The sequence below is a fragment of the Peromyscus eremicus genome, unplaced genomic scaffold, assembly GCF_949786415.1.
Source record: "Peromyscus eremicus unplaced genomic scaffold, PerEre_H2_v1 PerEre#2#chrX_unloc_1, whole genome shotgun sequence".
Classification (NCBI taxonomy): domain Eukaryota; kingdom Metazoa; phylum Chordata; class Mammalia; order Rodentia; family Cricetidae; genus Peromyscus; species Peromyscus eremicus.
Window position 1 is genome coordinate 2,407,798 of NW_026734288.1, and position 25,261 is coordinate 2,433,058.

At 35.3% G+C, this 25,261-nt stretch overlaps 2 protein-coding genes across 2 annotated transcripts in view; one reads left to right on the forward strand and one right to left on the reverse strand.

Annotated features, from left to right (window-relative positions):
- The window catches only part of LOC131900904 (zinc finger protein 431-like), a 239,187-nt gene that overhangs the window by 55,971 nt on the left and 157,955 nt on the right, over window positions 1-25,261 (reverse strand). The gene's annotated exons all lie outside the window — the stretch shown is intronic.
- Window positions 10,542-12,218, forward strand: LOC131901024 (zinc finger protein 420-like; the record flags this gene model as incomplete). Its single annotated transcript, XM_059252343.1, has 1 exon — window positions 10,542-12,218. A coding segment is annotated over one exon (1,677 nt), but the record flags the coding sequence as incomplete, so codon positions are not given.

A 25,261-nucleotide genomic window follows, 5' to 3' on the forward strand; every position in this document is an offset into this window, starting at 1 on the left:
AGGTTGACATTACCCACATAAATGCTTCATTTGCAAAACTCTCAACCTAAACTATAGTTCCTTGTTGTAAAAAAAACTATATTTTTTTATTATATTCTGAGTATCGGTTATTTACTATCAGTGTCATTTCTGTTCTACATCCTGCTTTCCACTCTTTGTGCCTCTTTTATTTCCCAGTATAACTTTTCAACATGAGTTCATGATCTGAAATATTTATAAATTTTATGATATTAAAGATGAATGTTGAAACTCAATTCCTATTGTGGACAACTTCAGACATTATTTATCCTTGAGAAAAGGTGCATATTTTGTGAATAATTTAGATATTGGGCACTTTGATCCAATGAAAAAGTCACAATATCCTCCCTCTTAATTTGTAACATTTGAAACTTGCATATCAATTACTGATAACACAGCAAGTTCTTTAGTTAAATACTCTTTTCTGGGGCAAATAAAAGACTCAAGCCATCATAAAAAGAAAAATTGAATTTTCACTTCAGAGTCCATTGACTTTCAAGGATGTGGCAATCAGTTTCTCCAAGGAGGAATGGGAATGCCTGGACACTTCTCAGAGGGATTTATACAGAGAGGTCATGTTGGAGAACTACAGCAACCTGGTTTCTGTAGGTAAGAATAAATTCTTTCATCATTGCTGCTTAGCCCTAGAAATGTCTAGCAACATGTTTTAGTATTTTGAAATGTTTTCTATCAATGAATTTTAATTATTTCTACATATTGGTGAGTGTAATACAGACTGAAATTTTTCGTATTTTAAAAGGTCTTTTAATTTTGCCTAATACTTCCTTCAATCCAATTTTTTTGCAGGCAGTCAGTAGCATTAATGTTTGAATACAGTTTGATTATAATAGCTTTATTTTTGTAATGGGGTAATATAAGGAAAGTTGAATGTATACAAAATTAACATTATGGATTTCTTAAAAGTCTACAACACCTGTCAAGCATGTACTAATAAGAGTCCACTTATGAGTCTTTCTTTATGTAACTTCATATCTACTGATTACAAGCCTGTTATAGATCCCAACTATTTCCACATCATGTTAAGAAATTTTCATATGTCTCTTCTAATTCACAGGCCTTTCTGTACCAAAACCAGAGCTAGTCACCTGTCTTGAAAAGAACAAAGAACCCTGGATCATGAACATAGGGGAAGTAGAAGGTAGAGACTCAGGTAAGTTGGAAGGAAACTGGTTCATTTGTCAAGTACAAAGGAAGAAACAAATAATGACTTCATTTGGATTAGCCTAGCTCCTAACTAGAAGCGATGCCTGAGAATTTCGTTTAGAATTGTGTACTAGGATCAAGCACACAGAGAATTTTACATGATTTTCCCTCATTTATTCAGAATAGTGAGTAGATGAAATTTAGAATGCCAATAGCAATTTGACAATGTCTGTGATGCTTTATTTTGTGTTCCAATAAGTGCCTGGATTTTTTCCTATATGACAGTGATTCTAGTGTTTTTCTGTATTTTTTGAAAATTTTTACAATATTTCTGGATCAATTTATTGTTATTTCTTTTACCTCTTGCATACAATCCCTTTCCCACACTCACCTAATGTCCTGATTCCCACATCCCATCTCATTCTCTCTATCAAAGAAATAACAGAAAATACATTAAAAAATTGAAGATTTCTGCTGGCCAACTGTTTCTGAACACAAGGCTTTGAATATGATTGATATGCCCTGGTGTTACACAATTGAAAAAAACGTTTTCTGACTCCTGGAAGCTAAGGACTGCACATGTTCTTGTCAAAAAGTTGTGACTATTGACCTACTTTCAACTTTACAAGCTGAGATTTTGTCTGTCTTGAGTTTCTGTGGGTTTTGGCCTTGCTGTCACAGACTTGGTAATTATATGGCCATTATTCTTATACTATTTGTGAATTTCTTCCCTAGAGTCATTTACCATTTTTTTTTGTCTTTATGTTCTCTCTGCATCCATTTATTCATATGTGCCTGAACCCTGATTCAAGGATTAAGATAAAGGAATCCCAGGTATGGATTAGTTCTCCAAAATCTTCACATTAAGCTTCTTTAGCGAAGGATGAGTGATGCACAAATCTAATGGTATAACAATATAGCATTATTTGTTGGCACATGATTTCAAGTTTGAGTATTGGGTACAACGTCATATAGTAAAGACATTTAAATTGTTTTTAGATATACACATATTTTAACAAGATTCTACAGAAGTACAGTTGTCTATGTTTCTTCAAAGATTTCTCCAGTGGTCCAGAGAGATAAAAATACTTTCCTGCAAATCTGAATTGCAGAGTTCAATCACCAGGACAAAGACAGTGGAACAAGGTTTCTTAAACAAATGAGTGAATTTCTTAGCATAGAACCTAACAAAAATAAATCAAATGACATAAATAATTTACCATGTTGCATGTTCTAAAGTTGAACAGGAGGAACAATAAAAAAAATTCAACTTAAAAAAGCCAGATGAATTCAGGGAAGAATCCCTCCAGATAATTAGAGAAAAACTAACACCAATACATTTGCAATTATAAGACAAAATGTAAAATTTCCATTTCAAGAACACATAAAAATAATTGTCTACTAGGATCAAGGTGGCTTCATCAAAGAGATGCTAATGAGAATCAACTTAATTAATCAATACATGTAATACATTAGAAGAACAGTGTATGAGAGCCCAAATGATCTCTTCATTAAATTCAGAAAAGGCTTTTGACAAACACACCACTTCATTATAAAATTCAACAGTAGGAGGAGCACATCTACATATAATAGAATATGTTATTGTAAGTAATTACCAACATAAACATTTTATATGGAGAAAGCTCAAGACAGTTCTTCTATAAATGGGAAAATAAAGGATACTCACTCTCTACATACCTGTTATATGTTATGCTTGAAGACTTATGTATCAGTCTAAGATGATATGACATTCAAGGGATACAGGTAGGAAAAGAAATGTCATAGAATCCACATTACATATAATATGTATTTTATACCAGAAAATTTGAACCAAGATTCTTATGCTTGGTGTTAAGTTTACTGCTAGTCTCTCTTTCATCTATTGTACTGACTTTCCTTCCTTCATAACTAAAAATTTTTCTCAAATTTTTGTTTCCCAATTCATAGTGTCCCTCTATCTCAAATCTCTAATCAAAGAATGGTAAACACCTATTGAATGCTGTGACAAGGAGAATTGCCATCTGCCATGGGTTATCCCTGTTAGTCCTTATCCAATGCAAAGTAGTGAGGCCTGAAATGATATAATCATTGACAATAAAGCTGGACTAACAATCTGAAGTTATATATTTTGTATGTATACTTGAGAAAATATTCACATAAATATGTAACTGTAACAATTATCAACTGGAGGTTATATTATTGATTTGAAGGTATGTGATGAGTTGGAGGAAAAGTGGCAGGGATAATGTTAAAATGAAATTATATAATTATATTTAAAATAATTTACACTTAAAAATGATTTTTGAATTTCACATATAAACTCTGGTTATGATATTTTAGTTTGAAATAGAATTCTACCTTTCAGTCTACTTTGAAAATATAAATTTTATTCAGTAGGCCTTTTATCAATGTGGTGCTTTTGGGGGCACAGAGTTTCTCTGTGTAACTGCCCTGGCTGTCTAGTAACTTGCTCTGTAGTCCAGGCTGGCCAGGAACTCACAGAGATTTGCCTGCCTCTGCCCACAGAGTTCTGAGATTAAAGCCTCTGTGTCCTGAGTGCTGGGACTAAAGGCATGAGCCACCACTGTCCAGCTTGCTTTTTTGTGTTTTTGACTAGAAACTTAGTAGATATCTAAGACTTTTTGCAAAATACAGATTGTAATGCACTCTGGCCCACATTCTTTGTCTGAATTCAAGTCAGTGAAGAATACTTTAAGAAAAAGTCAGACTGTGATTCACATCGAAGGGCCATCCGGGATTTTTCTATCAGTTAGTTACACTAGGACAGGACATAGTGAGGCCAAGATCAAGGTTTGCTTTGCTGGCAATTAGTTTTACAGAGGAGAAACCCATCCATCTTAATGTTGCAAAGGGCAACTTGGCCTAATTGACTCTATTGGCACTTTTTTTTATTACCTAGACATATAATTTACTTTTCTCACCTTTCCTCTTTTTTGAGACAGGGTCTGTATCCATGTAGGCCTGGTTGGCCAGGAACTGAATATGTAGATCAGGATGACCTCATAACCATAGAGAATCACCTGCCTCTGCCCCTGCCTCTGCCTTTCAAATGCTGAGATGAAAGGCAAGTTTTTTATCAATTTAAGATATTCTTAGGCTACTGAAAAATTGAAAGACCTATAGATAGGCTGAGTGTCACTCTATTGGAGAAAAGTTATGTTGTGTCTCAGTATGTTAAGTGTCAGTTCACTTGTTCACATGTAAAATAGTGGTTTGGTTTAATTCAATCTTTGATTATTTTTAAATATAACAAAATTAATTCTTATAAGATAAATCTATCATATTGGAGTCTTACAAGACAAAAAAACCAACAGAACAAAAAAAGTCAAAGAATAGGCATAATAATCAAAGATCAACTTATTGTCATGCTCAATAATCCCATAAAACCATTAAATCAGAAGTCATAATTTTTACACAGAAAATTTGAACGAACCTGTGCAGTCCCTGTGTTTGTTGCTTCATTCTCTCTGAGTTCATATGAAATTCCCCCATGTTAATTTAGAGGACCTGGTTTTCTTGATATTTGCCATCCCTGTGGCTCTTACACTATTTCCACCTCCTCTTCTGGAGGGTTGCCTGAGCAATGGAGGGGAGGTATTCAATAGAAAGATCTCATTTAGAGTTGAGTGTTCAAGATCTCTGACTCACTGTAGAATTTCTGGCAGTATGTCTATATATTTTTGTATATTCTTTAGGAGAAATCTTCCCTGATAACATGTAAACAACACACTGACCTATGAGTATTACAGAATGTCATGAGGAGTCATTTTATTGCTACATTTTTCTTTCTTTAGATAAGTAGTATGTTGTAATATCCTAATTCAATGGGCTTTCTAGTATCAAGTTTATGATCATCTAAGAAACATCAGGTACGGTATCCATCTAGAGAAATAGCCTTAATTCAAATCAATTATTGGTACTTGCTCCATCAATCTTTGTTCCACCTTTGTCCTAACTAATCTTGCTGGCAGAATACCTTTGAAGATAAAGGCTGTTTGGGCTGAGTTGGCATAAGTTTCTGTTTAAAATACAGAAATTGTTCTTGTACCAAAGAAAATATGGGTTTATTGCTCTCTGTAGGCACTAGGCCTATGTCTTAATTTTCAATGATTTATATCATTATTGTCTTCAGTAATTAAACTTTATTTTCAGTTCACAGAGAGGAAGGGGTAGAACTGGCAAATGCCAGACATGTTTGGGTATATACTTTGGTCCACTTCGCTAACATTCAATTGTTTGGAACACAATTTTTATACTGAAATATGTTTTAGATCATAAGAGAGAGATATTTTGGACTCTGATTCCCCTATTATTTAGCAATGTTTTTTGATATTTTTCATGTATGTTTCTGGAAGTTCTTACTGAATTTGGTTTCAATGCTACCCCTCAAATGCCCATTAATTTTATCAGTCTCAACCTGTACTTCTGCCTAGAACTCCATCTCTATTCACCCTACGCTATCTATTCATACTTGTTTATTCTATTTCCCTTCCTAAAGCAGATATTTCTGTTTCATTTCCCTTGTGCTTCTACAGATTGTAGCTTTGTTATCATTGTCTTCATGGCTCTTATCCACTAATAAGTGGACCATGAGTGAGTAGAGTCAATAGCAGAATGTCTGATAAATGTCTAGGGATGAGATTGGGACATAGGACATGGGGACATGGATGCAGATTTGATAATGTGCAACTAGTGTCTTTGATTCTCTGGTAAGGATGGCCTCTGTTTGAAGAGAATTGCTGCTGTAGTTTCAAGTAGGAACAAATCAATGAAGTATGAGATAGAAATTTGGATGGGGAAATCTGTGTGATCCATTTTAAATTAGTACAGGAGGGAAGAAATGGCTTCAGAAGTTGTGTTTTCTTCCAGATCTGGGGATGAGTCTTGGGGGATAGATTTAGAAGAGCAGAGAAAAAGAAGAAAATCAGCAATTTTCCTCCCTGCTTCTCTTCCCAGTTTGGTTTCTGGGTCTTCGTTTCTTCTGGATTTGAAGTGAGGACAATGTAATCAGGAATAGAAGGAAGGTTCAGGGATTGGTTGTGGGATTCTCTGGCATAGGGAAGGATGAGGCTGCTGCTGTTCTGCTACAGAGCTTGGCCTGAATCTGTTTCATTGGACTTGAAGAGCCATGGTGAGAGGTGAAGTCCTGGAGTTTACTTCTTACCTGGCAGGAGGGACTCTGGAGTTCCAGGGAATTTCTGCCAGAGTTGGGTGCTGAGATCAAGAAAGGCTGTGAAAAATGGTGTTAGAATTGGAAGATGTGTTTTAACCAATGGAGATGAAATCACAGGCATCAGGGAACCTGCAGCAGGTCATTTTATCAAAGCTAAAGATGGTACTGTGGGATTGGATTAAGAAAAGCAAAATTTGAGGTGAAGGTCTGCAGTTAGTGTATCTGCAGTTCTGGCTAGAGTTGCCTGTCAGTCTTAAATACTGTTTCCTGTCTCTTGTTTTCCATGGTTGTGCATGTTATGAATCATTTCATATCTTCTAATTCATAAAAAATCCTTTCCCCTCAATTGTAGCAGACAGTTTTGCTTACTATAGTAGTCAGTATAGGCCCTTATTCTCTTTAGAAGTGCACTGTCTCTGGCTCTTTTGGTTAGTACCTTCTCCTCTGAAATAAGCTGTTACTCTAATGGGCTTTCCTTTATATGAGATATTTAATTCCCTTTGTCATATTTTATTTTATTTTTTATAATTTATTTAATTTTATTTTATGTGCATTGGTGTGAAGGTATCAGATCTCCTGGAACTGCAGTTACAGAAAGCTGTGAGCTGCCATGTGGACGCTAGGAATCGAACCTGGGTCCTCTGGGAAAGCAGCCAGTGTTCTTAACCACTGTGCCATCTCTCCAGCCCCCCCCTTCTTCATATTTTAATGCTCTTGTTTTGTTTTGTATATTAACTAGGGCTTGCTGTGTGGTATTTCTTTTTATATTTTTGTCTATTTGGTGTTGGAATGTTTCCAGTATTTAAAATGTTATGACTTTCTTGAGTTTGGCAAATTTGTCTTTCATGATCTTGGGGAAGATTTTATCTATGCCATTGAGGTAAGATTCTTATCTTACACACACACACACACACACACACACACACACACACACACACACTATATATATATATATATATATATATATATATATATATATATATATATATATATATATATTCATGTTACTATGGTGTTGATCATTACCTGTGTAATCTTTTTAGTTCTATATTTAAATATACAAATATATGTGTCTGTTTCTGATATGCAGTTAAATTACTCTTCTTGTTTTTATTGAGTTTTGATAGTATATTTACTATTTTTCTGTCTCACTTATAAAGGTTTATCTTGACTTTTCTAATTAGTTTCCTGTTGCAACTTCATTTTAGACTGAGTTCTCATCAATAAACCTATACTGTTTTTTAAATTTTTTTTTGAGGCTGGACTGACTTCATTTATGTCTCTGTGGTCTCTTTCATCACTCAGGTTTTTTAGTTTCTCTTCATTAATTTTATTAAGCTGTTTGTCTCTGTCTAATTTAAGCACTTTGACTACTTTAATAGTGTTCATGATAGTTCTTCCATCTTCTGTATTATGGTAATTATGGATTGAAGAATACTTCTATGAGACTGGTAGACTTTGGGAGCGGGGGTAAAATACTAGCTTTATTCTTTATAGTCAATGTGTGATTTTCTATTATTTTGATTAAACACCATTACCAGAAAATGTGTAAAATTAAGAGTTTCATTGGGCTTAAGATACCATGAAAATAAGACTCCATTATGCCATGGGATGAAGTCAAGAGGCAGTAAATGTTATAGAAAGAACAGATAACATTCAAATGTCAAATTTCAAGTCAGCACCAGAAAGGAAACTAAAGATAGTGTGTAGTTCCTACATTTAAAGGTCCGAACTCAGTCCCACATTTTATGTATTAACACCATACTTCGAGTCAAATAATGTGGCTACATTAAAACAATGTTTAGGGAACATTGTTATTAAAACTATCATATAGAGTAATCATGTTCTTGTGATCAAAATTGGTCTTGTGAACTCCTTTGTAATTTCTGTGTCTTTTATGCACAATGAAGTCTTAACAGGCAACAATAAATACAGGGAAGCTTAGGTGTGAAGGCTACATATAGCATGGGTGGTGGGGTGTCAAGTAGGCACAGGGGATGGGCAGAATTACAAGATGGGCATCCCATGGTAAGGGTGAATGTAGGAGTATTCTGGACAGAGATTATCAGTCTAAATATGGGCACATAGGGTAGAATACAGGCTAGAACCATGGATTGGTGAGGAAATGTAGATGAGGGGATATTGTGGAATCACCGGTCTGTAAAATGTATGTTGCCAGACTGGGATCAAAAGTGCTGATGATTTGCATGAAGGAGAATTGGGAAGTGTCCTGTGATCCCTTGCTAGTGATAGAATAATGTCAGGGCCCTTCATAGTGTTTGTAAGAGTTATCAGGACAGGTTGTAGTTTCTATCTTGATCATGTGTTCAGGAAATTACACAGAGTCAGGTGATTATAAATTACTTATGCAATTGTTTTGTGTAGATGAAAGGATACGCTAGCAACAACCTACTTACTCACTCTTATGGAGGATAGTAATAATACAGAACAGATGGCAGACATGATTGAGCAGTTCTGGTTTATGCTGTCTTTGTGGGAAAAAATGAGTAGGGGTGCAATCCAAGTTGCCCTGTTAAGGAAATGGGAAAGAAGTGGATTTTCACACGGAGGAGTAGAGTCAACAAAAAAAGTGTGATCTCTTGGATTATGATTGTGTAAGCAGAAAGAATCATAGCAGTGAATACAATAGACGTCTTCCTCACGCACATGGCAAGTGGGAGAGAGCTCCAATATTTTTCTGAAATTGTTTTTTATGTTTGCGTGTTACATGACTTTATGAAGGTCAAGTATTACATGAATTTCTCTCATTTTTCATAAGCAAATTTATTTCTTACTCCAAAACCTTGACAACTTTCTATATTACAATCTTGATATATTCCCCAGACAGCTGTCATTTTATGCATTATACTCTCATATAGTTTTCAAATAATTTTACAAATCAAGAGTGTGTTTCTTTTCATTTCTTTCAGCTCTGTCATTTTACCAGACCCAGGAGGTCTCACAACAGAAATACAAACAAGATTCTTTACAGGAAGAAAGAACAGGCTTATTCGAAACTATTGGTCTTGACATGTTACATACAAGGAAGTTCTGGGATTATCATGGTGACAACAGAGAATATGAGTCATGTTATCATGAGAGTGATGTTTATGACAAACATGCCGAAGGCATTATTTATGAAAAACATCAAGAACCTCTGGTGTGTCCAAAGAGATCATACTCTGTGTCAGTTACAAGTTCAGAATCAAATGATTATATGGAAAAATACTCACCCCAAGCATGGGCACCTGGCTATACTCTACATGGATATGTGAAAACTTCACAAGGGGACACACAATGTAACACTTCAAATTCTTTGCAACACTTTTCAAGTGTTGTGCAATTAAATGATACTCCAATAGTCCCTGAAGAAAGGAGTTCTTTAAGCACAGAAAAATATTTGAATTGTCAGCAGTGTGGTATTTCCTATACTCAAAATTCAGTAGAGGTTCCTGAACAATTACTTCCACTATTTGAAAACCTCCACAATTTACATCAACATAAATATTTTAGGAATGAAATGTGGCATAATATGTATCATAAGGATAGAAGTTGTGAAAATTCCAATGTATTTAGTGATGTTGATAATGACCTTGCTAAGTTTTCTTTGGTAAACAATTACCAGAATACTCAGTTTGAAATACCTTTTAATGGAAAGAACTCATGGACTTACTCTACTAATGATGTAATTCCTAGTAATTCTCACATAAATACTTGTTCAACAGTTAATCATTTTGAAAACCATGAACATCAGAAAGTTTTTCATAAGTACTCAAACACTTCTTTGCAAAAACATGAACATAGCCAAGAGAAGCACAGGAAAAGCAAACACCATTACCAAATTCTTAATGAATTCTCAAACTGTATTCAGAATAATGGAACTAGTACTCAAGAAATTTATGAGAGACTCAGAGGTGATGCATGCAAGAAGGTAACAATCAAATCCTCAAATCTGGAGATGGATAATATGAAGCATACAGGAATAAAATTTTGCCAGATTAAAGAATGTGATAAATTCTTTGATTTCAATTCAAATATCATTCAGAATGATTCAAGTCACACTGCAGAAAAGAAACCATACAGATGTAATGATTGTGGAAAGTCCTGTAGAAAACTCTCATACCTTCATATTCATCACAGAATCCATATGAGAGAGAACCTTTATAAATGTGATGAATGTGGAAAATCCTTTAGGAAAAGTTCATCCCTTAATGTTCACCACAGAATCCATATAGGAAAGAAACCTTATAAATGTGAAAAATGTGGAAAATGCTTTACTAGGTGCTTATTACTTCATGTTCATCAGAGAATCCATACTGGAGAGAAACCTTATATATGTGATGACTGTGGAAAGTCCTTTAATAAGTCCTCCAGTCTTCAATGTCATAGGAGAATCCATACTGGAAAGAAACCTTATAAATGTGATGACTGTGGAAAATCCTTTGTTCATTCTTCCAAACTTCAATGTCATAGGAGAATCCATACTGGAGAGAAACCTTATAAATGTGATGAATGTGGAAAGTCTTTTGTTAATTCCTCCAAACTTCAATGTCATAGGAGAATACATACTGGAGAGAAACCTTACAAATGTGATGACTGTGAAAAGTCCTTTGTTCAGGCCTCCCATCTTCAATATCATAGGAGAATCCATACTGGAGAGAAATCTTATCAATGTGATGACTGTGAAAAGTACTTTAGAGATGAATCATCTCTTCATGTTCATCAGAGAATCCATACTGGAGAAAAACCTTATAAATGTGATGAATGTGGAAAGTCCTTTGTTCAATTCTCCCATCTTCAATGTCATAGTAGAACCCATACTGGAGAGAAACCTTATAAATGTGATGAATGTGGAAAGTCCTTTGTTCAATTCTCCCATCTTCAATGTCATAGGAGAATCCATACTGGAGAGAAACCTTATAAATGTGATGAATGTGGAAAGTCATTTGTTAAGTCCTCCCATCTTCAATGTCATAGGAGAATCCATACTGGAGAGAAACCTTATCAATGTGATGACTGTGGAAAGTACTTTAGAGATGGATCATCTCTTCATGTTCATCAGAGAATCCATACTGGAGAAAAACCTTATAAATGTGATGAATGTGGAAAGTCCTTTGTTAAGTCCTCCCAACTTCAATGTCATAGGAGAATCCATACTGGAGAGAAACCTTATAAATGTGATGACTGTGGAAAATCCTTTGTCCAGTCAGCCAATCTTAAATGTCATAGGAGAATCCATACTGGAGAGAAACCTTATAAATGTGATGACTGTGGAAAATCCTTTGTCTGGTCAGCCAATCTTAAATGTCATAGGAGAATCCATACTGGAGAGAAACCTTATCAATGTGATGACTGTGGAAAGTACTTTAGAGATGGATCATCTCTTCATGTTCATCAGAGAATCCATACTGGAGAAAAACCTTATAAATGTGATGAATGTGGAAAGTCCTTTGTTAGGTCCTCCCTTCTTCAATATCATAGGAGAATCCATACTGGAGAGAAACCTTATCAATGTGATGACTGTGAAAAGTACTTTAGAGATGAATCATCTCTTCATGTTCATCAGAGAATCCATACTGGAGAAAAACCTTATACATGTGATGAATGTGGAAAGTCCTTTGTTCAATTCTCCCATCTTCAATGTCATAGTAGAACCCATACTGGAGAGAAACCTTATAAATGTGATGAATGTGGAAAGTCCTTTGTTAAGTCCTCCCATCTTCAATGTCATAGGAGAATCCATACTGGAGAGAAATCTTATAAATGTTATGACTGTGCAAAATGCTTTAGGCATGGCTCTTCTCTTCATGTTCATCAGAGAATCCACACTAGAGACAAATGATAGAAATATTAAAAATGTATTGTATTATACCCTTTGCTTTCTATTAATGTTCATCAGAGAACTCACATCTGAGCCAAGCCTTATAAATGTAAAGAAGGTGAAAATTTCTTAACCAAATCTTCAACACTTCATCTTCCCTGAACTCATTCTAAAGAAAATATTTACAAATATGAAGAATGTGAAAAAATACTTCTCATGAGCTCTCACCTTAGAAGACATCAGAAAAAATTATAAGAATCTTAAAAAATTCTATAATAATTATTAAATTTATTTTAGTATCATTATATTTATTCAATAAAATTTCCTTCAAAAATGTGTGGAATATACAAAATCTTTGATCAATATTCACTCCTGATTCAATATCACAAACATCACTTTAGGAAGCCCTACCGTTGATGTGAATTTGGAAAAGTTAATTCAGGAGTAGACATTATGCTTATTGAAAAATTTGCTATGGATATTGTTTTATTAATCTATCAACTCATTAATTTCAAGGAGTACTTGTTTGAAAATACTAAAGCAAGAGCAATGTGAAACAAGAATTTTTGCTAATAGATGATTATTGACTACAATAGAAAGTCCAAATGGCTACATAACATTTTTTGCAATTTGTTGATGATATTGTCTTTTGTGTGAAATTATTATATTCTATATATTCTATATCATTATTATATTCCCAGTATTTTAGCTTTTGTAGATTGTATATTAATGATTGTTTTTAACTTCATATTGATTCCCTGTTTTTACAAGCCCAAATAAATGTAGTACACTTTCTGTTGATTTTTATTTATTTTGATGAGATGAATCTTCATTTACTGTGAGGATGCCATAATGAAGATTGAATGTTCCAGAAATGACAGTGATAATAAAAACATATAATTAAAAATAGGTTCTATAGAAAACTGTACCAGTGGAAATAAGCTTATGCAAATAGCAATATTATGAAATTGCAAAGGAAGGAGACAACAAGATTATTTTAAGGAAATTATGTCTCTATTTTCACATTGAGATAAATTAATGCTTGATCCCCCTGGTTCCTACAATCCTTTTTCTCTCTATTCTAGGAACCCACAAGTCTTAACCAGCAAGCAGGGAGCCTTCATGGAACCAAACTCCACCCTCTACACATATGTAACATATTTGTAGTTTGTCTATTTTTGGAACTCCTTACAATGGGGGGAGGGTCTATTCCTAATTCTTTGGTTGGTTCTTTAGAGCCTATTCCTCTTACTGGATTGTCTTTCTTAGTTAATTGCAAGGGGAGGTTCTTAGTCTTACAGCAACTTTATATGCCATGCTTAGCCTATGTACGTTGGAGGCTGGCAATTTTCTTATCAGAGACAGAGGGGGAGTGGAATACAGTGTGGAGGGAAACTAGGAAGGTAATTGGAGGAAAGGAGGGAGGGGAACATGTGATCAGGATGTAAAATAATAAATTATTAAATTCTTAGAAGAATAAAGAATACAACCACACAGACAAAAACAAAGAAAAGATGTTGTTTGTATATTGACTACCGATGAGTATCAGTGTAGCTTAGCCATTTTTAAAATTCCTAATATTGTGACATTTTAATACAAGTCTTCATTTTTTATCACCTTAAAGTATAAAAGTATTTTTGTTGCTTTTTCATAAGTATAATTTTGTTCCTGTTATGAATTTTCATGTAAATATCTGATATTTCTAATGATCTGTGATGACCCTTGGTAAAGGGTCTTTGGACCCCCCAAATGAATATGATCCAGAGGTTGAGAACTGTGGCTGTATGGTTTCTATAAACTGATTATGTAGAGAGATACACATATAAGCAAATATAAGAAAGATGTAACTTATTCTTTGAATACTGTTAAGTTATTTCAAGCTAGACCCCAGAGAGCCTAGTATTTTTGAACACATCAACAAAATTGACAAAAGGACTCCTCAAGTAACCTACAAATGCTTTGCAAGACCTAAAATGAGTGTTCTATCCAAGTAAATTAAAATGTTGGATCCCCATGGCAGCTGAATTTGATTTCATAAATTGCTTTGAGTTAGTAATATAAAGTAAAGCTATCTATATGTCACAGAAAAATCATCCAAACCTTTAAACTTTCAAAGTTATTCATTTCATAGCAAAAGAAATACAAATGCCCCAGTATGATCCAATATAATTATGACATACATGATCTTTTCTTACAGAACTTAAACCTGAAATATATCATATATCCTCACCCACAATTATTTTTATTGAAGAACATTGTCACTCTTTAATGATTTCAAAGAATGTTGTGGAGTATAAGTTGAATGAATATTTATACTTAATATTAAAGATAGGTATCCTTAATATCACAAAACTTCACTGAATATTTCCTTAATCTAACTCCATATCTCATATTGTAGAATATACCATGCTGATTTTAGCAATCAGTCAATGTCATATTGGAGCTTCAAGATTCTGAAAATAAGAATTTTTTTTTATTTTTTATTTTTATTTATTTTTATTTTGCAATACAATTCAGTTCTACATATCAGCCACGGATTCCCTTGTTCTCCCCCCTCCTGCCCCCTCACCTTCCCCCCAGGCCACCTCTCATTCCCACCTCCTCCAGGGCAAAGCCTTCCCCGTGGACTGAGACCAACCTGGTAGATTCAGTCCAGGTAGGTCCAGTCCCCTCCTCCCAGGCCGAGCCAAGTGATCCTGCATAGGCCCCAGGTTTCAAACAGCCAACTCATGCAATGAGCACAGGACCCGGTCCCACTGCCTGGATGCCTCCCAAACAGATCAAGCCAATCAACTGTCTCACCCATTCAGAGGGCCTGATCCAGTTGGTGACCCCTCAGCCATTGGTTCATAGTTCATATGTTTCCATTCATTTGGCTATTTGTCCCTGTGCTTTATCCAACCTTGGTCTCAACAATTCTCGCTCATATAAACCCTCCTCATTCTTGCTAATTGGACTCCCAGAGATCCACCCGGGGCCTAGTCATGGATCTCTGCATCCAGATCCCTCAGTAGTTGGATGAGGTTTCTATCATGACAATTAGGGTGTTTGGCCATCCCATCACCAGAGTAGGTCAGTTCGGGCTATATCTTGACCATTGCCAGCAGTCTGTTGTGGGGGTATCATTGTGGGTTTCTGTGGGCCTCTCTAGCACTTTGCTTCTTCCTATTCTCATGTGGTCTTCATTTACCATGGTCTCCTATTCCTTGTTCTCCCTCTCTGTTGTTGATCCAGCTGGGATCTCTCACTCCCCCAAGCTCTCTTTCCCTTGACCCTCGCCCTTCACTACCCCCACTCAAGTCTAGGCTGTTCATGTAGATCTCATTCCATTTCTCTGTCATTGGGCGATCCCCGTGTCTTTCTTGGGTTCCTGTTTTCCAGGTAGCCTCCCTGGTGATGTGGGTAGCAGTCCAGTCATCCTTGTTCAACATCTAGAATTCTCCTATGAGTGAGTACATACCAAAAGTTGGAGCTATATTCATAACTCAGGCTGCATTTATTCTCTAATGAAAGTTCTATTTGTTAAATAAGAAGTACATCTAATTTGTTCATTTCATTACCTTTGTTCCCTTATTTTGAAGCAAAGGTTTGATTGTTCTCAACATATAAGTGAATTCTTGTAGTAAAAATAAAACTTCCACAAGTGAAAACATTAACAGAAAACTCAGTAAGTAAAAGAAATACTGATTCTGTTACACAGAAAGGTGATTCCAACAGAAATCCTCAGGGAATTAAGTGCATGTGGTATGTTCATGTGGGTATAGATAGGTATGTGTATACCTATACTATCATATAAAATCACATAAGATCATGAGCATTGAAGATCATCTCAAATGAAGAAAAGCTTATTTGAACCCTTGCCTGTGTTATTTCATTCCAAGGATACTTGGCTCAATTTCTATTCTTATGTCTTGGTACAGAATTTAATAGATCATGGAGCATATGGACAAAAGACAACTCACCATGTAGAAGCCATTAGATCTATGCCATCCTCATGGATTGAGCCACTAATTAGCTCCTAAACTTCTAGTCTCATTATTAGGCTCCTCCTAATCACAACCACCTCCGACTGTTATAGAAAAGCAGAAAAGGCATCGGAACCACCACTTCTCTCAGGTTATTCCACTGCCTCACTTTTTTGGGACCCTCAATTCTGTCTGTTCTGTTTTATTGTTTTCTATTTTGTCTCCTTCATATTTATCTCTATTGTAATAAAGATATTATCATCCTGACTGATTACTATTATTTTTATTAGCTTATTTTTGAACAGACTTATTTTTCCTCTAAACAGCGTTGACATCATCAAGCAGTTGTCTTAGTGTCCAGCAAGTGTTCTGGGGTTTCTCTCATGCAATGCCACTTGTACTATAAGTATGAATCTTGTGAGCATTAGTAGACTTCTTCATTGATCATGAGTGGAGAGTGTGTGAAACACAGCCAAAATCTACTGACTTCTCATAACTTATGTTGTTCTCTCTGTTTCTCGTGGTCACATTGTGAATTGGGTATGATCTGGATTCAGGAAGTCATATTCAAAGACCTGAATCACACAGAGAAGTCAAAATGGAGGATTTTTTCCCTTGACAATAGATACTACAGATCACACCTTTGTGGGAAAGCAGTGGGCTCCTTAAGTTCAACAATTCAACAGTATAGAATAGGGTAAGGGGCTTCAGTTTTATTAATGTTGTGTGTAGACTTGTTTTGTTTTGTGTGTGTGTGTGTGTGTGTGTGTGTGTGTGTGTGCATGTGTGTGTGTGCTTCTGTGTTGTAGCTCCTTGCCACAGTGTGAAAAGAATTAGCTCTGACTTTAGAAAATGTTGGTTTTGTTTAACAAGTGATTTTGTCACATGTTAAGGAGAAGTGTCATTATGGAACAAGTTTTGTCAGCAATACTTGTTCTTCCCTTAATTGTGTCAATTAAGTGGTAGCTATAGCAAGTCAATTTAATCATGCTGCCAAGTCTGTACTAAAGTCATTCATGCTGGCCAAACAGCCTACCTACCTAATGCATGAGAGTTGAACTTATCATTTTCTCTGCCTCTGGGAGCTCATGTTGTTCTACATCTCTGCTCTGTTATAGTACACGTACTGAGCTTTTTGATTCTGCCTTCCAGTATCTTGGTGTGGTAGAAAGTATATGGGGCTTTTCCTGCTTTGAAATCAAAATATTATCAGAGAGGTAAAATTTTGAGATAAAGTTTCTTGAGAGGATCTACACAGAAGGGGAAGAGAGATGGCATTTTCTCAGGTAAATGTATGAATGGAGTGGATGTGAGACATATTGACTGTTTTACAAATGCTTCTTTTGCTGTAATCTCAAACCTTTACATTACCTCTCAGTTTCTATAAACCATTATTTTTCTTTTTCTGAAATGGTTGTCAAGTTGAAGTCTTTTGAATGCATGTCCCACATATGCTGCTTTCCACTGTTTTCTCACCATTTCATTTTTTAGCATAAATTCTCTGAGTTAATGCATAATGTAACCTTCTGGCAGACAAAAAGAACATGTCCTACTGAGAGTGGAGTTGAGACATTTCACATGAATGAGAAAGAAGCCATGTTCCATGATCATTTTGCCCAGGTATCCATTTGCTCAATGTAGGCTTTTCCAAAAAGGAGGCACTGTGAAAAAGGATAACATGTCTTCTTTCAATGTATAATGTTTAAAGTAGTATTGTTATGAATAACATACTGTGTTATATACTAAGATGAAATGTTTAAATGCAATACAAATTTCCAAGTGGAATTTGCCAGTTATAAGGTTTTATGAAATTATCACATCAGGCATATTTCCATTTTCTGTTTTGTGACTGGATTCAAAGAGTCTATTCTATCATTTCTTTTTGTCTGCTACTAACATTACAATGAACTTGCAATGCCCCTGTGTTGTGATGACACCTGCTAACAATCAATCCCCTGGGAGTACGTGTAACATTACATCTCATGGTTATATAGTACATTTTTTTGAACAAATGAACAAATGGAGACCTTGTAGGTACTTATTATAATCCTGTGGATTTCACAAACAATGGAAAAGTCTCAATAAGATAAATTTAGGTTATTGAAGTGTCTTCTTAACAACCAAGTGTACTAAATTGAGTGCAGGGATGGCATTATTTAAATACAATATTTGCAAGTGAATCCAAAAGCTTTTTCACTGTTTAAAATAAATGTAAGAGAAAATCTAATCATTTGCCTCACTGAAATACTATAAAATGATGTAATTTTAGAAAGCAACATGGAAAGTAAAGGGAATGCCTCATGGGAGACACTGTTGAGGTATCAATTTTTTACTCTGCCTTGCTTGCAAGCAAGTATATTACTTACCCAGGGTGAGAAATAATTTCAGTTGAGGCTATCCCTCAGATTCCATCCACTATTTCAAATACAGGAGTCAGTTATGTTTTAATTAATGATCTCAGTAAAATGGAATGTGAGGAAGGGGTCTGTACAACTTTGTACAGATGTGTTCAGACTCAATTTAAAGCAGGGCACTGACACCACTTACCCATGTGATATAGATTTCCAGGATCTGAAGGAGTAAAGGACCCCTTCAAGGCAGGAAAGACAAAGCTAAGTTTCGGTCTGCCTGTAAAAGTTCAATGTTTCTGCATCTCTGCTGTGGCGCAAGGCTCCAATTGCAATTTTTTTAACCTGCTTTTGGATCTCTGTGCTGTGGGATGTATGGCAAATGTGTTGCTAATTAATCAATAAAACACTGAGTGGCCATTACTAGGCAGGAAGTATAGGCTGGGCAAGGAGGAGAATAAAGCTGGGAAGTGGAAGGCTGAGTCAGAGAGACACTGCCAGCCGCCACGATGAGAAACAGCTTGTGAAGATGCCGGTAAGCCACGAGCCATGTGGCAAGGTATAGATTAAAGGAAATGGATTAATTTAAGCTATAAGAACAGTTAGCAAGAAGCCTGCCACGGCCATACAGTTTGAAAGCAACATAAGTCTCTGTGTTTACTTGGTCGGGTCTGAGAGGCTGTGGGACTGGCAGGTGAAAGAGATTTGCCCTGACTGTGGGCCAGGCAGTTAAACTCCAGCTACAAATGGCGCCCAACGTGGGGCAAGAATTTCCACCTAAAACCTGAGAAAAGATTCTAAAACGGAGCTAAAAACAGTTCCTAAATGTCTCTCTCAAATGAGCGGCAGCTGCTGGTTTGAGCTACTTGTGGGTTCCTAGCATACGCCCTGTGGCAGGAATGAGGCTTCTCTGCAAGTGGCACATTAAGCTGCATGGTGGATTTAGACCTTGCTGGTACAAAACAAAAGAAAGAGGTTTCTGGGCTACATGCTGCTTGGATAAAAGCATAGCCCCACGATAGCTCCCAGAGCTGGCAGTAAACGTAGCCATGTTGGGAAGCTGAGGTGGGCGGAGCCAGCAGCCACAGCTGCTGCAGTTTAAAGCAATAGATTCACAATAAGACAGATTCAGATGTAATAGTTTACAATGTGTATAAAAGATACGTAGGCTTGAAAGAGACAAAAAAGGTGATATATAGAGTTATAGAAACAAATACATAGTTTTAAAAAATAAAGTCATTAAAGAGACAGTAAAGGTAGTATAAAAAATAAGCCACGTAAAAATGGATATTACACAGAGAATCTGGATTGTGTTGTCTTTGGGAATTTTAACTGCAGAAAAACATTTGATTGTAAAAGCTGTTGAGTTATGCCAAAATGTATATTTTAAAGATATCTTGACTTCAAAATTTGAATATAAGGATATGTTACTTTTGAAAGGAGACTCTGCTTTTGTTTCCACAGAAAGCCAGAGGCTATGGATTTGTTCAAGATTAAGATACATCAGGTTTGACCAGCCAAGACCCCCTGAAAGGTCTCTGATGACACCATGGCCCAGATGATCCAACATCCAGAATGGTTTGAAGGCATCTGGCTCAGATGATACAGCCTCATGGACTATTCCATAATTCTAAAATTTTCTTTGTTTCCCCATAAGATACAGCGCCCCCTTCCAGCAGGAAGCAGTAAGAGAAGCTACGCCCAAATTCCCAAATTATATGTAATTTTACTTTGTTAAGGTTAAAACCTTCCTTTTTGACAAAAAAAAAGGGGGGAAGTGCTGTGGGATGTATGGCAAATGTGTTGCTAATTAATCAATAAAACACTGATTGGCCGTTGGCTAGGCAGGAAGTATAGGCGGGGCAAGGAAGAGAATAAAGCTGGGAAGTGGAAGGCTGAGTCAGAGAGACACTGCCAGCCGCCACGATGAGAAACAGCTTGTGAAGATGCCGGTAAGCCACGAGCCATGTGGCAAGGTATAGATTAAAGGAAATGGATTAATTTAAGCTATAAGAACAGTTAGCAAGAAGCCTGCCACGGCCATACAGTTTGAAAGCAACATAAGTCTCTGTGTTTACTTGGTCGGGTCTGAGAGGCTGTGGGACTGGCAGGTGAAAGAGATTTGCCCTGACTGTGGGCCAGGCAGGAAAACTCCAGCTACATCTCTGAGTGTGGAATGCAGGTGCTGCAGCCTTTCACACAGAATAGTTTCAGAAAGGTGAAACTTTAAGATAAACTTCCTGACAGGATCCATTAAGAAGGGGAGGGACAGATGGCATGTTCTCAGGTAAATTCATGCACAAGGATGGGATGGTTTGACATTCCACACATAAATGCTTCATTTGCAGAGCTCTGAACCTTCATTATAATTCCTCACTAGAGGAAAACTATGTTTTTATGTTTTATTATATTTCTAATATAAATTTTTTATTATCAGTCATCTCCGTTCCACATTCTGCTTTCTACTCTTTCCTGCCTCTTTTATTTTCCAGTGTGACCTAACTACATCAGTTAATGACCTGAAATATTTATAAATTTTCTGATATTAGATATGACTATTGAAAGAAAATCCATACTGAGCACAATTTCAGACATTATTTATCACTGAGAAGAGGTGCATATTTCATGAAATGTTTAGATGTTGAGTACTTTGATTCCATGAAAAAGTTACAATGTCCTTCCTCTTAATATATAACTTTTGAAAATTGCAGATTACTGATAACACAGAGAATTCTTTAGTTAAATGCTCTTTCCTTGGGCAAATAACTCAAATGATCATAACAAAGAGAAATTGAATTTTTACTTCAGAGTCCATTGACATTCAAGGATGTGACTATCAATTTCTCCAAGGAGAAATGGGAATTCCTGGACACATCTCAGAGGGATTTATACAGAGAGGTCATGTTTAAGAACTACAGCAACCTGGATTCTGTAGGTGAGAATAAATTCTTTCATATTGCTGCTTAGCCCTATGAATGCCTAGTAACTTGTATTAGTCCTTGAATTGCTTTCTATCAATGAATCTGAGCTGCCAATTATTATTAGATATTGTTGAGTATAATATTTATTGAAAATGTTCTTAATCTAAATGTTCTTTAATTTAGCAAATACTCCCTTAAATCCAATTTTTTTGCAGTCACTCAGTAGCAATAATGTGTGAATACAGTCTGATTCCCACAGTTTTATTTTTGTAATGGCATAATGTATACAAAGTTGAATGTATACACAATTAAAATTATTGATTGCTTTAAACTCTATAACCACTGTCAAGTATGGATTAATAAAACTTCACTTATGAGTCTTTCCTTATGTAACTTGATATCCACTGAGTACAAGCCCGTGCTAGAACTCAACTCTTTTCCCCATCATACAAAAAAATTATCATGTCTCTTCTAATTCACAGGCCTTTCTGTATCAAAACCAGAGGTAGTCACGTGCCTTGAGCAGAACAAAGAGCCCTGGATCCTGAACATAGAGGAAGCAGAAGGTAGAGAATCAGGTAAGGTGGAAGGAAACAATGGTTTATGTATAAAGTACAAAAAAAAAAATGGAACCATAACTGGAGTGGGATTAGCCCAGCTCCTCACTCAAAGCAATGCCTGAGAATTTCATTTGGAATTGTGAACTAGGATTGAGAACACAGAAAATTTTACATGATTTTCCCTCATTTCATCGGAAGAGTGATTAGATGAAATTTATTATACCAATAGTAATTTCACAATGTATGTGGGGCTTTATTTTGTATTCCAATAAATGTCTGAATTTGTGTCCTGATTGTCAGTGATTCTAAGGTTTTTTTGAAATTTTTAAACATTTTGATATTATATCTGGATCAACATAGTTTTTTTTTTTCTTTTAGCTCCTTGCCTACCATCCCTGTATGACACTAACCCATTGTCATAATTCCTGCACCATGTCTCATTCCCTCTATCAAAGAAAGAACATAAAATACATAAAAAAAATCAAGGAATATTTGGGCTGGTCAATTGTTTCTGAACACAAGACTTTGAATATGATTGATATGCCCTAGTGTTACTCATTGAAAAACCGATTTTGTTACTCCTGGAAGCTAAGGACTACACATACATTCTTGTCACAAATTTTGACTTTGGGCCTACTTTTCACTTTAGAAGCTGAGATTTTGTTTGACTTGGGCTTCTGTGGAGTTTGGCCTTGCTGTCACAGACTTGGTGATTTATGGCCCATTGTTCCTATAATGTTTGTAAATTTCTTCCCTAAATTCATTTACCATTTCTAGTCTCTATGTTCTCTCAGCATATATTTATTCATAGGTACCTAAACCTTTATGCAAGGGTTAAGATAAAAGAATCCCAGAGAGGGCTTAGTTCTCCAAAATCTCCTAATTAAGCTTCTCCAATGAAGGATGAGTGATGCACAAATATATGTGTATAACATTATAGGATTAGTTTAATGCCATGTTCATTAAGCAGAAAAATAATCATTTTTTATCTTGAGCCCATGATCAATTTGGTCTCAGTTTCTTGTCTGCAATACTAGTGTCAGGTACAGGTTCAAACAATGGAGTGGGATTTAAGAAAATCAAATGCTGGTTAATGATTGTCAACACAGTTGTTCCAATTTTGTGCATTTCTTTCATGCCAATGAGAATATTCAGTCACATGGTACATAACGATGAAAGACTGATGAGTACTTTTCTTCTCATGTAGCATATATGACACTATGAACATATTTGAGTTGGGTTGAAGTGTTCTGTTGAACACATGTTTGATATCTTCTCACTCCATTTTTTAAATATATGAGCCTTTTTATTGAGTTTTTGATGATTATTACAAAAGTGATACCTGCTATGTTTGGGTATAACACCAGAAAACAATGCAACCCATTACTTGTACAGGAGGCTTTATTTGTTGGCACATGATTTCAAGTTTGGGTATTGGCTACACCATCATACAGTAAAGACATTTAAAATGTTTTTTGATATTCACTTGTTTTAACAAGCTTCCACAGAAGTACAGTTGTCTATGTTTCTTTAAAAGAAGATTTCTTTGTGAACCAGAGACATGAAAATGATTCCCTGCAAATCTGATTACCAGAGGGCTATTACCAGGACACAGACAGTGGAAAGAGGTTTCTGAGAACTACCATCTAATCATATTCATGCCACATATATAGTCAATAAATATATAAATATGTTTTTAAGATTATCAAGAAAAGGACTGTAATCTTAGTTATTCTTCTTTGTATTTACTCTTCTACAGTACTCTAACATCACTTTCATGACTTAATACTGTTTTAATTTCTCATTCCTTTTAATAGTGCTGTTTTTAATTACCCCTTTTGTGGAAAAAAACCTACATCCCCATTGGCTCCATGTTAGTTACCTAAACTCTATACAAAATATAGAGAACAAAATCTTAAAAGCTAGCATCTACAAATTTGAGAAAATATGCAGTATTTGTCTTTCTGGATTAAGTCACTTATTATAATTTTTTTCAGTTTTACTCATTTACCTACAATATGTGTAATATAAAAAAAGAGTTTCTTAGCGTATAACCTACCAAAGATAAATCAAGTGAATAAAGAATTTATCATGACACATGTTAATTAATAATTAAAAAAACAAACTCAACTTAAGAAAATGAGATGGATTCAGGACAGAATTCCACCAGAACATTAGAGAAAAACTAACATCAATCCATTTATAGTTATATGACAAAAGGGAAACTTTCCATTTCAAGAATATCTCAAAATAATTATCTACTAGGATCAAGGTGACATCATCCAAAAGATGTTAATAGGAAACAATATAAGTAAATAAAGACACATAATGTATTAGGAGAACAAACTATATGAAACAGACCAAATGGTCTCTTCAATAAATGCAGAAAATACTTTCATCAAAATAAAACATCCCTTCATTATAAAACTTCTACAGTAGGAGGAATATATCCACAAGTAATAGAATATGTTTACTGCAAGTAATTACCAACATAATCACTAAATTGAGAAAATGCAAAACATTTTATAACTGGGAAAATAAAGGAAACTCACTCTCTCCATACCTGTTATATGTTCTGCTTGAAGTCTTAAGTGTTAGTCTAAGATCATATGAAGTTCAAGGGGATACAGAAAGGAAAGAAAAAAAGTCATAGTATCCTTAATACATAATATTTATTTTATACCAGAAAATTTAAATCAAGATTCTATTGAGTGGTGCTAAGGTTATTGCTCATTTCTGCATCACTTTTTGTACTGACTTTCCTTCCATCATAACTGAAGAACCCTTCTGAGTTTCTGTTTCCCAGTTCATAGTGTCCCTCTATCTCAAATGTCTAATCAAAGAATTATAGACACCAAATGAATACTGTGACAAGAAGAGTTACCATCTGCCATGTGTTATTCTTATTATTGCTTGTCTAGTGCAAAGTGGTGAGACCTGAAATGATATAATCACTAATCAATAAAGCTGCACTAACATTCTGAAGTTATATATATTTCATATATATATATTTGAAAATTATATGCATAAATACATCAGGGTAACAATGATCAAATGGAGGTTATATTATTGATTTGGGGATATGGGAATAGTTGGAGGGAATGTAGCTGGGATAACCTTGAAAGGAAATGATATAATTATATTTAAATTAAATTTACATTTAAAAAAGAATTTTTTAATTTACCATGTAAACTCTGAGTCATGATATTTTACTTTGAAATAGAATTCTGTATTTTAGTCTACTTTGAAAATATAAATTTTATTGACTAG